General features: G+C 39.1%; 1 protein-coding gene across 4 annotated transcripts in view; it reads left to right on the top strand.

Moving 5' to 3' along the window:
- Window positions 1–15,074, top strand: part of LOC138747304 (signal transducer and activator of transcription 5B-like) — a 215,210-nt gene that overhangs the window by 137,860 nt on the left and 62,276 nt on the right. For all 4 annotated transcript variants that reach the window (XM_069906394.1, XM_069906395.1, XM_069906397.1 and 1 more), the window contains 3 exons: window positions 338–475; window positions 1,341–1,520; window positions 3,935–4,022. In XM_069906394.1, coding sequence (XP_069762495.1) covers window positions 338–475; window positions 1,341–1,520; window positions 3,935–4,022 — 406 coding nt within the window. The remainder of the gene's footprint in view (window positions 1–337; window positions 476–1,340; window positions 1,521–3,934; window positions 4,023–15,074) is intronic.

The raw sequence follows: 15,074 nt of genomic DNA, 5'->3' as shown, positions 1-15,074 counted from the left end.
TAGGTCCTTTAAGTTGCTTGCACTGCACTCAGGTTGAAAGATGCTGTTTAGTTACAGATGACCATTCTCAGAAGATGGGTATTCCTGGGAAGGACAGCATTTTATTACCTTTCCCTAATTTCCTTTAGGAGCCACACCTTGAACATTGGCAGTCCTTCTGGTGTAGACACTCTCACAGTGACATTGCTATGAGTTATAGTATGTAATAAAGAAACTTCTGAGGGAATTTTGGAATTGCAACTATAGTGAATTATCTGAGATCTCTAGAGTTCTGGTTCTTGGTGTGTTCTTTTGAATTAGGGTTAAGTATTGATGTTAAAGTCTGCTCTTATTCCAGGTGTGATAAACTTGCGGAAATGAACTGTCAGATTCAGCAAGAACTTGGGCTGATTAGCACACAGGAAGACATTGGTAGTGACCAGATATCAGGAGTGCCCGAGAAGCTCTCCTGCTTACTCAGTAACTTGGTTAGAAGGTAACTCCTTTATTACCAACTTGATTATATAGCAAGTGGAGGTTGCCAACCAAATAAATTTGCATCCAAATAAACCGAGAGTTGCAAGCGCAAACAACATGATTTTCTGAATGTGTCCTGATGTAAAGCAAGCTCACAGAATTTATGATGACCTAAACTCAGAGAATCCGCACACTAAAATAACAGCTGGCTTTGCCACCGAACTAATTATTCTTTGCCACTCCCGCTGCAATCTGGCAAGTGCACAGCACCCACCATTTTATCTTGCGCAAAGCACAATCATTTGAAACATAGAAGTTTCATCCACTGAGAACAGAATGTGTGAATGGAGGAATGAGGCTGAATTTTGCCTCATTGGTTTGAATGTAAAATTCACCAAACTAAAAATAAATAAGGAAGTAGCAAGATTTGAAATTGTCATTGCTTAATTGCTTCTGCCTGTTGGCCTACTTGTGTTTGTATTTCTTCTGGGCATTAGTGATATTAGGATTAAAAAAATATATAAAAAGCAATGTAGCTTGCCATTTCTGTTCATACTAATATTAATAAAATGAGCTTTTTTTTTCTATTAAGAACACTGTGGTAACTGTAATGAGGGCAGAAAGGAGGGATGGGGGAGGGGGTGGTGGTGAGCTTCACCCTCCACTCTCCCCAGTTCCTGATTTTGGCACTAAGCAGAGGATAAATAGTTCCCCAGAGAGATTGAGGAGAAGATTTACCTTGCTTAGTTGCTGTCACTATCTAGAGCTGGGCCGTTGGGATTAGTAGAGGCAAAGAGATGATAAGCCTGATGTTAAAATAAGGTTTAAATAATATGTGGAAAGGAATAAACAGCAGACATTTTGACCTTGTCTCTGTTTTACAGTGCATTTCTTGTGGAAAAGCAACCCCCACAGGTGTTGAAGACTCAGAGTAAGTTTTCAGCGACTGTTCGATTTCTGCTTGGGGTGAAGCTGAATGCTCAAACAAAGCCTCCTATTGTGAAAGCCATAATCATTACTGAGCAACAGGCCAGAGTTATGAGACAACATGGGAATATACAGAGGTAAGAATAAATCCAACATATCAGGGATGGAATAGATTTTTTTGTCACTTTTTTTATCTTTGTTTTTAAATCACTCCATGGCTTGTCTCTCCAAATTCCTTTGGCCCATGGGATCTCTAGTTTCCTCCAATTCTCACCTCATGATCATATAGATTTACCTGGTTTATTGTTGGGGGTGGGATGAACACCCTAAATTCTGGATTTCCATCCTAATCCTCTCTGTCTTTCTCTCCTACTGTATCATCAGTAGTATTTTCTGATGTGGCTGAGTGTTGAATCTTGTTTGATCTTTTGCTTTATGAATGCAAGTACAGTAAAAACTCTGGTATTCGGCAATTATGGGGATTAATATATGCCGGATAAGCGAGTTTTCTGGTTGCTTGAGACTCACTCTTTCAATGCCTAACTAATTCCTCACCTGCATTAAGAATAAACAGTTTAAAGACAAAAGTACTATACTGTACTTACTATACTGAACAAACTTCACTTGCATGAATAAAGCATTTTACTTTATTTTCAGTCACATTCTTTGAAAATATTTAACCGTTGCTGCATCTGCGGGTTCCTCTCCCTCCACGGAGCTGCCCGAAAGATGAACAGTAACATCATAACTACCCCCCACCCCCCCAAGTTTACAGATAAAGCCTCTGACCGTGGTGATTCTTACTAAGCAGAGATAAGGAGACTTGTTAAGAGAGTCACCCCAATGGTGAACGGCATCAAAGCAGCTCTTCATCCTGGGCGATGCCATTGCTGTTTCACACAACTTTATTCAATAGCTGCTACAAGCAAAGCCCGACCAAGGCCCTCCCTCCACTGGATGAATATTTGCTCCCATCTTCACCAAAGGTTTTATGTGTTACGCTTAGTTTTACAATTTTAAACTTTTATTTAATTTTTTTAAATTTAATTGTCCTCAAATTTTTTTTGCCGGTTGCTTGAATTCCAGATAACGGGTTTTACTATACAAGTTACTTTTGTTTGTTGTGAAATGCTATCATGCATGGAGAGAAATGGGCCTTCCACGTTTCAGGTCTGGACCCCTCAAATCTTGATGAAGAAATAAATAAATGGGGTTTTGGAAATGATGGGGATATTTTGACAGTGAGGATAGATGGATTATCTGGCCTCCTTTTATCTTTTAAGAAAATATGGAACCTTCACAAAGCAGGAATATATGGCAAGATATCTTGAAACTTAATGTATCGTATGCAACACAGAGACTGAAGCAAAAATCTTAGAAATGGCTCACGTTTTCAGATTTCTCAAGTTTAATGCCAACTATTAGACTTGAAGCTGATTAAATGTGAAAAATAGGTATGGGTGAAATTGTTCATTCAGAACAGGTCAACAGATGCCAGCTATCCCTGCATCATTTCACATTAGTTACATTAATATTGCAGTAACACAACTTCACATTAAATATTATTTAGGTGTGAACAATAGTGATTGCTGGCAGTTTATTTGATATTGAACAGCATCACTTTGCCAATCTATTAGCCCAGAACTAATTCCAACTGGTTTTGCACAGATCAATGAAAAATTGATGTGGATTTTATTCATTTGTTCATTCAGGTGGCTTGCCGTTCAGCGTGGGCGATCATATCTCTCCATCCATCACGGTGTCTGACCCTCCGAATTGTAGTTGTTGCCTCCCCTGTCTCTAACTATGATGTTAATCCATCTCTCATTTTCATTCTCTGTCAGCCTCGGCTTCTTTTTTCCTTCCAGCTTTCCAGTTGTAACCAAATGTTCTAATGTATCTCTTCGCATGATGTGTCCAAAGAATTTTAATGGCTGTTTTCTGATTCTTTTAAGTAATGTACGTTTTGTTTTCGTTCATTGTAGAACTTCTTCGTTTGTTTTCCTGTCCATATATGATCTGCACGGCATTCTTCTGAGAAACCGCATCTCTACTACATTTTTTCTATTGCATTTGTGATGGTCCATGACTCGCATCCAGACATCAATATAGGAAGAATGTAGCAGCTGAGAGTTCCAAGGCAGATGTCCATTGCTATTTTCTTGTCTGTTTCTCATTTCTATAAACGCTGTTCTTGCTTTGATGTCTATTTCACATTTACCATCAGATGTTCCCCATGATCTAAGGTGCTTGAAGTTGTGAAGTTGTTTCAGAATTTCATATGATCCTACAATTTGGAATATCAGGTTTCTTTGATATTACCATTACTTCAGTTTTCTTTTTGTTTAAAGCTAGGCCAAGTCTTTCGCTCTCTGTGTTGATGATTTTATTCATTGAAAAGTTTTCACTCTGTGCTTTAGCAATGTTTGAGTTCTAGTTTTCTTGGGGAAATGGAAACATTTGGATTTATTAGCTTTAATTAATGTATGAATGAAAAAAATCATACAGATTTTTGGTCATAAACATGAAATTATCACATCTTTTGCTGCAGTGAAAACACAGGCGAGATCATGAACAGCACCAGTTTATTGGAATTTAGTAATGCATCAAAAACTACCAGTGCCAACTTCAGGAATATGGTAAGTGTTCAAGTTCAAGGGCAAATATTATAATCTTGATGGAAGTTGCATGCTCGTGTTTGTTTCAATGTCCGTGCTGCTCAATTTAACCTCTTTTCTGTGGTTAAAAGTTTGTGCACTTGAGTGCTGATGTTATTGGAATAGTAATTCAGGAGCCAAGCCAAAATATTCAGAGAACATAAGTTTTGGTGGCAGTTTAAAAATTTAAATTCAGTAAAATGAAAAGGTGCTTTCAATCCAAGTGACTTTTGAATTGTTGTAAAAACTAACTTGTTCATCAATGTCATTTAAGGAAGAAAACCTGTCACCCTTTCCTAGTGTGACCTCTGCACCACCTTTTACCCACATTGATATGATTGGCACAGAAGTGCCCACTAAAATAGCCTAATAAAGGTTAATTTTATATATCACCTTCTTGGTAATGCCATTTTTGCTTCATGATAGAAAAGATTTAAAAAAAAATAATGGGTGTCATTAATTTATCTTGATTATTCCAAATTTAGAACATTACAGCACAAGAAAAAAGCCCTTCTGGTCTGTGCCAAACTATTATTCTTCCTAGTCCCACTGTCCTGCACCCAGATCATATTCCTCCATACCCCTCCCATCCATGGACCTGTCAATTTTTCTTAAATGTTAAAGTTAACCCTGCATTCACCACTTTAGCTGGAAGCTGGTTCCCACTATTCTCTGTACAAAGAAGTTGCCCCAAATGTTCCCCATAAACTTCTCCCCTTTCACCCTGAACCCATGTCCTCTGGTTTGTCCTCCCCTCAGTGGAAAAAGCCCATCTACATTTACTCTGTCTATCCCCCTCATAATTTTAAATACCTCTATCAAATCTCCCCTCATTCTTCTACACTCCAGAAAATGAAGTCCTAACCTGTTTAAACTTTCCCTGTAACTCAGTAAGTCTTCTCTGCAATCTTTCTATATTATTGATATCTTTCCTGTGGGAAGGTGACCAAAACTACACACAATACTTCAATTTTGGCCTCACCAATATCATGCATAACTTTAACATAACATCGCATCTCTTATACTCAATACATTGTATGAAGACCAATATGCCAAAAGCTCTCTTTACAACACTATCTATGTGTGGCGCTACTTTTTTTTTAAATTATTTTTCACACTATGAACCATATCAATCAAAATACACACAAACATTTCCCTCTTGAATATACACAGTGGCATTTTCTCCCCTTTTTTCTACCCTACCTTCCCTCCCCGCTCCAAACCCATTAAACGTTCAACATATACAGTACAATAAAACCATTAAACAATGTAATCACACAATGAAAATAAACAAGAAAATTGTGTCATCCACTTTTACACACTGGATCAGGTCATTTTGTCTTCTCATTTTATCAATTCGGGGGTGGAGGTCCACGGCAAGCCCTCTCTGTTGTGTTCCATATACGGTTCCCAAATTTGTTCAAATAATGTGACTTTATTTTTTTAATTAAATGTTATTTTTTCCAATGGATTATATTTATTCATTTCTATGTACCATTGCTGTACTCTCAGGCTCTCTTCTGATTTCCAAGTTGACATTATACATTTTTTTGCTATAGCCATGGTTATCATAATAAATCTTTTTTGCGCTTCATCCAGTTTGAGGCCTAATTCTTTACTTCTTATATTACTTAGAAGAAAGATCTCTGGATTTTTTTGGAATGTTACTTTTTGTGATTTTATTTAATATCTGATTTAGATCTTCCCAAAACTTTTTCACTTTCTCACATGCCCAAATTGCATGTACTGTTGTTCCCATTTCCTCTTACAACATCTATCTGATACTGTTGGATCCCATTTATTTAACTTTTGGGGCGTGATATATAACCTGTGTAACCAATTATACTGTATCATGCGTAACCTTGTGTTTATTATATTTTTCATAGTTCCAGAGCAGAACTTTTCCCATATTTCATTTTTTATCTTTATGTTTAAATTTTTTTCCCACTTTTGTTTGGGTTTATAGCTTATTTCATCATTTTCTTTCTCTTGCAGCTTGATGTACATGTTTGTTATAAATCTTTATTATCGTTGTTTCTGTAATCACATATTCAAAGCTGCTTCCTTCTGGTAACCTCAGTCTGCTTCCCAATTTGTCCTTTAAGTAGGTTTTCAGTTGGTGGTATGCAAACATTGTACCATGAGTTATTCCATATTTGTACTTCATTTGTTCAAATGTTAATAAATTATTTCCCAAAATACAATTTTCTATTCTTTTAATTCCTTTTCTCTCCCATCCTCTAAAGGAAAGGTTATCTATTGTGAAATGGATTCGTTGATTTTGCGTCAATAATAATTTTGGTAGTTGGTAATTTGTTTTTTTTCCTTTCTATGTGAATCTTCTTCCATATGTTGAGTAAATGGTGCAGTACTGGTGAACTTCTATATTGCACCAGTTTTTTATCTCATTTATAAAGTATATGTTCTGGTACCTTGTCCCCTATTTTATCTAGCTCTATCTTGGTGCAATCTGGTTTTTTCCTTGTTTGATAAAAATCTGATAAATACCTTAATTAACAATGGCGTGAAGCAAGGCTGTGTTCTCGCACCAACCCTCTTTTCAATCTTCTTCAGCATGATGCTGAACCAAGCCATGAAAGACCTCAACAATGAAGACGCTGTTTACATCCGGTACCGCATGGATGGCAGTCTCTTCAATCTGAGGCGCCTGCAAGCTCACACCAAGACACAAGAGAAACTTGTCCGTGAACTACTCTTTGCAGACGATGCCGCTTTAGTTGCCCATTCAGAGCCAGCTCTTCAGCGCTTGACGTCCTGTTTTGCGGAAACTGCCAAAATGTTTGGCCTGGAAGTCAGCCTGAAGAAAACTCAGGTCCTCCATCAGCCAGCTCCCCACCATGACTACCAGCCCCCCCACATCTCCATCGGGCACACAAAACTCAAAACGGTCAACCAGTTTACCTATCTCGGCTGCACCATTTCATCGGATGCAAGGATCGACAATGAGATAGACAACAGACTCGCCAAGGCAAATAGCGCCTTTGGAAGACTACACAAAAGAGTCTGGAAAAACAACCAACTGAAAAACCTCACAAAGATAAGCATATACAGAGCCGTTGTCATACCCACACTCCTGTTCGGCTCCGAATCATGGGTCCTCTACCGGCATCACCTACGGCTCCTAGAACGCTTCCACCAGCATTGTCTCCGCTCCATCCTCAACATTCATTGGAGCGCTTTCATCCCTAACGTCGAAGTACTCGAGATGGCAGAGGTCGACAGCATCGAGTCCACGCTGCTGAAGATCCAGCTGCGCTGGGTGGGTCACATCTCCAGAATGGAGGACCATCGCCTTCCCAAGATCGTGTTCTATGGCGAGCTCTCCACTGGCCACCGTGACAGAGGTGCACCAAAGAAAAGGTACAAGGACTGCCAAAAGAAATCTCTTGGTGCCTGCCACATTGACCACCGCCAGTGGGCTGATATCGCCTCAAACCGTGCATCTTGGCGCCTCACAGTTTGGCGGGCAGCAACCTCCTTTGAAGAAGACCGCAGAGCCCACCTCACTGACAAAAGGCAAAGGAGGAAAAACCCAACACCCAACCCCAACCAACCAATTTTCCCCTGCAACCGCTGCAACCGTGTCTGCCTGTCCCGCATCGGACTTGTCAGCCACAAACGAGCCTGCAGCTGACGTGGACATTTACCCCCTCTTTAAATATTCGTCCACGAAGCCAAGCCAAAGAAGAATCTTGGTGCAATCTGGTTTTTTCCTTGTTTGATAAAAATCTGATAAATACCTTAATTGTGCTGATCTTTAATAATTTTTAAAGTTTGGTAACTGCAAACCACCTTGTTTGTACCATTCTGTTAATTTATCTAGCGCTATCCTCGGATTCCCCCTTTCTATAAGAATTTCCTTATTATTCTCTTTAGTTTATTGAAGAATTTCTCTGTTAAGGGAATTGGTATCGATTGAAATAAGTATTGTATCCTTGGGAAGATATTCATTTTAATGCAATTTACCCTCCCTATCAACGTTACTGGTAATTCTTTCCAATGTTCTAAGTCTTCCTGCAATTTATTTATTAGTGGCTGATAATTTAGTTTGTACTTAAGTTATTATCTAACCTGATACCTTGGTATCGGATTGCTTGTGTTTGCCATTTAAACGATGATTCTTTTTTAAATTCTGTGTAATCCGCATTATTCATTGGCATCGATTCACTTTTATTTGCGTTGATCTTGTACCCCGATATTTCTCCATGCTTCTTCAATTTCTTATGTAGTTCTTTTATTGATATTTCTGGTTCTGTTAAGTATACTATGATGTCATCTGCAAATAAACTGATTTTATATTCCTTCTCCTTTATTTTTATCCCTTTTATTTTATTTTCTGCTCTTATCAATTCTACCAATGGTTCTATTGCTAAAGCGAACAGTGAGGGAGATAATGGACATCCCTGCCTAGTTGACCTACTCTGTGGTGCTACTTTCAGGGAATTATGTATCTGTATTCCCAGATCCCTTTGTTCTACCGCACTCCTCAGTGCCCTACCATTTACCATTTATGTCCTACTTTGGTTTGTCCTTCCAAAATGCAACACCTCACACTTGCCTGCATTAAATTCTATCTGCCATTTTCCAGTCCATTTTTCCAGTTGGTCCAGATCCCTCTGCAAGCTTTGAAAACCTTCCTCATAGTCCACTACACCTCCACTCATTGTGTCATCTCCAAACTTGCTGATCCAGTTTACCACATTATCATCCAGATCATCAATTATAGATAAGAAACAACAATGGTTCCAGCAGCAAAACTTTTTTTAAAATATTTTTTTATTTTTCACACTATGAACCATATCAACCAAAATAATGTACAAACATTTCTCATTAAATTTACACAGCGATCTTTTTTCCCCTTTTTTTTCACCCTTTCCCTCCCTCCCCTCTACCCTCCCCCCTCCAAAATCCATAAATATTCAACAATTACAATACAATAAAACCATAAAACAATATCTTCACACAAAGGAAAATAAACAAGAAAAATGCATCATCTATTTATTACACACTGAATCTAATCGTTTTGTCTTCTTATCATTTTCATTCTCATTTTAGGGGATGGAGGTCGTAAGCAAGCTCTCTCTGATATGTTCCATGTACGGTTCCCAAATTTGTTCAAACATTGTGACTTTATTTTTTAAATTATATGTTATTTTTTCCATTATACATTTTTTTTGCTATCGCTAAGGCTATCATAATGAATTTTTTTTGCACTTTATCCAATTTGAGGCCTAATTCTCTACTTCTTATGTTACTTAAAAGAAATATCTCTGGTTTTTTTGGTATGTTTTTTTTGTAATTTTATTTAGTATCTGATTTAATACTTCCCAAAACATTTTTACTTTTGTACACGCCCAAGTTGCATGTAATGTTGTTCCTATTTCCTTCTTACAGCAAAAACATCTATCTGATAATGTTGAATCACATTTTTTTAATTTTTGAGGAGTAATAATATATACCCTGTGTAACCAATTCTACTGTATCATACGTAACCTTGTGTTTATTGTATTCTTCATAGTTCCAGAACATAACTTTTCCCATACTTCATTTTTTATGTTTAGATCATTTTCCCACTTCTGCTTAGGTTTATAGTTTATTTCATTTTCATTATCTTGCAGCTTAATGTACATGTTGATTATAAATCTTTTAATTATCATTGTGTCTGTAATCACGTATTCAAAGCTGCTTCCTTCAAGTAGTCTCAAGCTGTTTCCCAATATATCCTTTAAATAAGCTTTCAATTGATGTTATGCAAACATTGCACCATGAGTTATTCCATATTTGTACTTCAACTGTTCAAATGTTAATAAATTATTTCCCAAAAAAACAATTTTCTATTCTTTTGATTCCTTTTCTCTCCCATTCTCTAAAGGAAAGGTTGTCTATTGTAAAAGGAATTAGCAGATTTTGCGTCAATAGTAATTTCGGTATTTGATCATTGTTTTTTTTTCCTTTCAAAGTGGATCTTCTTCCATGTATTAAGTAAATGATGCAGTACTGGTGAGTTTTTATATTGCACCAGCTTTTCATCCCACTTGTAAAGTATATGTTCCGGTACCTTTTCCCCTATCTTATTTAGTTCTATCTTAGTCCAGTCTGGTTTTTCCCTTGTCTGGTAAAAATCTAATAAATACCTTAATTGTGCAGCAATCCACTGAAGAGGTACTGGGCTTCTCCTCCAGGAAAAACAAGGACTGGTTCGACGAAAACAGCCAGGAAATCCAGGAGCTGCTGGCAAAGAAGCGAGCTGCCCACCAGGCTCACCTTACAAAGCCGTCCTGTCCAGAGAAGAAACAAGCCTTCCGTCGCGTATGCAGCCATCTTCAGCGCAAACTCCGGGAGTCCAAAATGAGTGGTGGACTAGCCTCGCCAAGCGAACCCAGCTCAGCGCGGACATTGGCGACTTCAGGGGTTTCTACGAGGCTCTAAAGGCTGTGTACGGCCCCTCACCCCAAGTCCAAAGCCCGCTGCGCAGCTCAGACGGCAAAGTCCTCCTCAGCGACAAGATCTCCATCCTTAACTGATGGTCAGAACACTTCCAATCTCTTTTCAGTGCCAACCGCTCAGTCCAAGATTCTGCCCTGCCTCAGCTCCCTCAACAGCCCCTAAGGCTAGAGCTGGATGAGGTCCTCACCCAGGATGAGACATATAAGGCAATCGAACAACTGAAAAGTGGCAAAGCAGCAGGTATGGATGGAATCCCCCCAGAGGTCTGGAAGGCTGGCGGCAAAACTCTGCATGTCAAACTGCATGAGTTTTTCAAGCTTTGTTGGGACCAAGGAAAACTGCCTCAGGACCTTCGTGATGCCAAATAAAGGCGAGAAATCAGACTGCTCAAACTACAGGGGAATCACGCTGCTCTCCATTGCAGGCAAAATCTTCGCTAGGATTCTCCTATATAGAATAATACCTAGTGTCGCCGAGAATATTCTCCCAGAATCACAGTGCGGCTTTCGCGCAAACAGAGGAACTACTGACATGGTCTTTGCCCTCAGACAGCTCCAAGAAAAGTGCAGAGAAGAAAACAAAGGACTCTACATCACCTTTGTTGACCTCACCAAAGCCTTCGACACCGTGAGCAGGAAAGGGCTTTGGCAAATACTAGAGCGCATCGGATGCCCCCCAAAGATCCTCAACATGGTTATCCAACTGCACGAAAACCAACAAGGTCGGGTCAGATACAGCAATGAGCTCTCCGAACCCTTCTCCATTAACAATGGCGTGAAGCAAGGCTGTGTTCTCGCACCAACCCTCTTTTCAATCTTCTTCAGCATGATGCTGAACCAAGCCATGAAAGACCTCAACAATGAAGACGCTGTTTACATCCGGTACCACACGGATGGCAGTCTCTTCAATCTGAGGCGCCTGCAAGCTCACACCAAGACACAAGAGAAACTTGTCCGTGAACTACTCTTTGCAGACGATGCCGCTTTAGTTGCCCATTCAGAGCCAGCTCTTCAGCGTTTGACGTCCTGTTTTGCGGAAACTGCCAAAATGTTTGGCCTGGAAGTCAGCCTGAAGAAAACTCAGGTCCTCCATCAGCCAGCTCCCCACCATGACTACCAGCCCCCCCCACATCTCCATCGGGCACACAAAACTCAAAACGGTCAACCAGTTTACCTATCTCGGCTGCACCATTTCATCGGATGCAAGGATCGACAACGAGATAGACAACAGACTCGCCAAGGCAAATAGCGCCTTTGGAAGACTACACAAAAGAGTCTGGAAAAACAACCAACTGAAAAACCTCACAAAGATAAGCGTATACAGAGCCGTTGTCATACCCACACTCCTGTTCGGCTCCGAATCATGAGTCCGCTACCTGCATCACCTATGGCTCCTAGAACGCTTCCACCAGCGTTGTCTCCTCTCCATCCTCAACATTCATTGGAGCGCTTTCATCTCTAAGGTCGAAGTACTCGAGATGGCAGAGGTCGACAGCATCGAGTCCACGCTGCTGAAGATCCAGCTGCGCTGGGTGGGTCACGTCTCCAGAATGGAGGATCATCGCCTTCCCAAGATCGTGTTATATGGTGAGCTCTCCACTGGCCACCGTGACAGAGGTGCACCAAAGAAAAGGTACAAGGACTGCCTAAAGAAATCTCTTGGTGCCTGCCACATTGACCACCGCCAGTGGGCTGATATCGCCTCAAACCGTGCATCTTGGCACCTCACAGTTTGGCGGGCAGCAACCTCCTTTGAAGAAGACCGCAGAGCCCACCTCACTGACAAAAGGCAAAGGAGGAAAAACCCAATACCCAACCCCAACCAACCAATTTTCCCCTGCAACCGCTGCAACCGTGTCTGCCTGTCCCGCATTGGACTTGTCAGCCACAAACGAGCCTGCAGCTGACGTGGACATTTACCCCCTCCATAAATCTTCGTCCGCGAAGCCAAGCCAAAGAGAGAGAAGAGATAGTAATTTCTAAAATTTGGTAACTGCAAATCACCTTGATTATACCTCTCTGTTAATTTATCTAACGCTACCCTTGGATTCCTCCCTTTCCACAAGAATTTCCTTATTATTCTCTTTAGTTCCTTAAAGAATTTTTCTGTTAAAGGAATTGGTAACGTTTGAAATAAGTATTGTATCCTTGGGAACACGTTCATTTTAATGCAGTTTACCCTCCCTATCAACGTTACTGGTAATTCTTTCCAATGTTCTAAGTCTTCCTGCAATTTATTTATTAGTGGCTGATAATTTAGTTTGTACTTAAGTTATTATCTAACCTGATACCTTGGTATCGGATTGCTTGTGCTTGCCATTTACTTCACTTTTTGTTGATCTTGTATACCGATATTTCTCCATATTCCTTCAATTTCTTATGTAATTCTTTTACTGATACCTCTGGTTCTGTTAGGTATACTATAATGTCATCTGCAAATAAGCTGATTTTATACTCCTTCTCCTTTATTTTTATCCCTTTTATTTTATTTTCTATTTTTATCAGTTCTGCCAAAGGTTCTATTGCTAAGGCGAACTTCCCTGTCTGGTTGACCTACTTAATTTAAAGTGACTTGATACATATCTATTTACTGTTACCTTTGCCAATGGTCCATTATACAATGCTTTAATCCAATTTATATATTTTTGTGGTAGATTGAACTTCTGTAATACTTTAAATAAGTAATTCCACTCTACTCTGTCAAAGGCTTTTTCTGCATCTAGAGCAACAGCCACTGTTGGCTTCTTATTTTCTTGAACTGCATGAATTAGATTAATAAATTTACAGACAGTATCCGCTATTCGTCCTTTTTCCTTGATGCCAATACAGTTCTTTTAACTTGCTCTGTTTTAAGTTGCCAGGCCAATATTTTGTGTTTTTCTCCCAATTCGTAATACTTTTGCTTTGTTTTCATTATGTTCTTCTCCACCTTGTACGTTTGTAATGTTTCGTATTTTTTTTTGTCCGCCAATTCTCTTTTTCTTTATATCATCCCTTTTTGCTAGTTCCTTTTCTGTACTTGCTATTATCCCTTTCCAACTGCTCTATTTCTCAATTGTAGTCTTTTTTCATCTTAGTTACATAACTTATTATCTCCCCTCTAATGAAAGTTTTCATTGCATCCCATAATATAAATTTGTCTTTCACTGATTCCGTATTTATTTCAAAATATGTTTTAATTTGGCATTCAATAAACTCCCTAAATTCCTGTCTTTTAAGTAGCATGGAATTTAACCTCCATCTATATGTTCTTGGTGGGATGTCCTCCTGTTCTATTGCTAATAATAGGGGTGAATGATCTGATAGTAGTCTAGCTTTATACTCAGTTTTCTTGACTCTCCCTTGAATATAGGCCAACAACAAAAACGTGTCAATCCTTGAGTATGTTTTGTGCCTACTCGAATAATATGAAAATTCCTTCTCTCTTGGGTGTTTCCTCCTCCATATATCCATAAGTTTCATTTCCTGCATTGAGTTAACCATAAATTTGGCTACATTATTCTTTTTACTTGTCTTTTGTCCAGTTTTATCCAACATTGGGTCCAAATTAAGGTTAAAATCTCCTATCAATATATTTGCTTGTGTGTCTGCCATCTTCAAAAAAATATCATGCATAAACTTTTGATCCTCATTGTTAGGCGCATATATATTGAGCAAATCCCAAAATTCTATTATTTCTCCTTGATTGGTACATTTTTGTTAACTAGTATGGCTACACCTCTAGCTTTTGAATTATAGGATGCTGCCGTTACGTGTCCTACCCAGTCTCTCTTTAATTTGTTATGTTCCGTTTCAGTTAGATGTGTTTCCTGCACAAATGTTATATCTATTTTTTCCTTCTTCAATTTAATTTGGTTATGTGTTCCATTAATGTTTATAGTCATATAGTTCAACATGGCTATCTTGTATCTTGCATACATCTCTTTTCCACCTCTTCGACACCTTCATCCCCTTTTCCCCATTTTCATCTCTTAGTTTTCTCTTATTACACTTAATGTATGATAACACGTTTAAAACATAAAGTATCCCGCACTTCCTACATCCACTAATACCTTTACCCCAAAAGTGTCTCCCCCCCCCCCCCCCCAAGTTGCCCCATATCCCTTGCCAGGCAACCACAACTCCCCTTTTCATTTGGATTGCGATCTTGTTCGCAGTATCAACTGATTTTGCAGTGACAGTTATTCCCCCTCTACTCAGCCCTCTCCAAAAAACACTTTTTTTTAAACACATATAACAAAGCTCTATTTTCTTCCCCCCCGCTTACTCCCTTCCCTTCTCTTTTCCCTCTTTAGCTCTTTACATATACATTGTTTTTACATTTATATTATACTTTATCGACGTTTTTCATTCTTGTTACATCTCTTCATCTCTCCTCCTGTCCTGCAAAAGTTCTGCGAATTCTTGCACTTTCTCTGGATCCGAGAACAGCACGGCTGGATGTTTTAATATGAATTTGTAACCTTTTTTCTACAAAATCGATTTCGCTGTATATTTTTTGACCCTTGTATTCCAATGGTTTATTATCTTTTCTAACTTTATTCCTTGCCCGTTCCAGTATATTTTC

Source organism: Narcine bancroftii, chromosome 12 (assembly GCF_036971445.1).
Source record: "Narcine bancroftii isolate sNarBan1 chromosome 12, sNarBan1.hap1, whole genome shotgun sequence".
Taxonomy (NCBI): Eukaryota; Metazoa; Chordata; class Chondrichthyes; order Torpediniformes; family Narcinidae; genus Narcine; species Narcine bancroftii.
The sequence above is the reverse complement of the archived record's forward strand: the minus strand, read 5'-3'. Positions and strand labels throughout refer to the sequence as shown.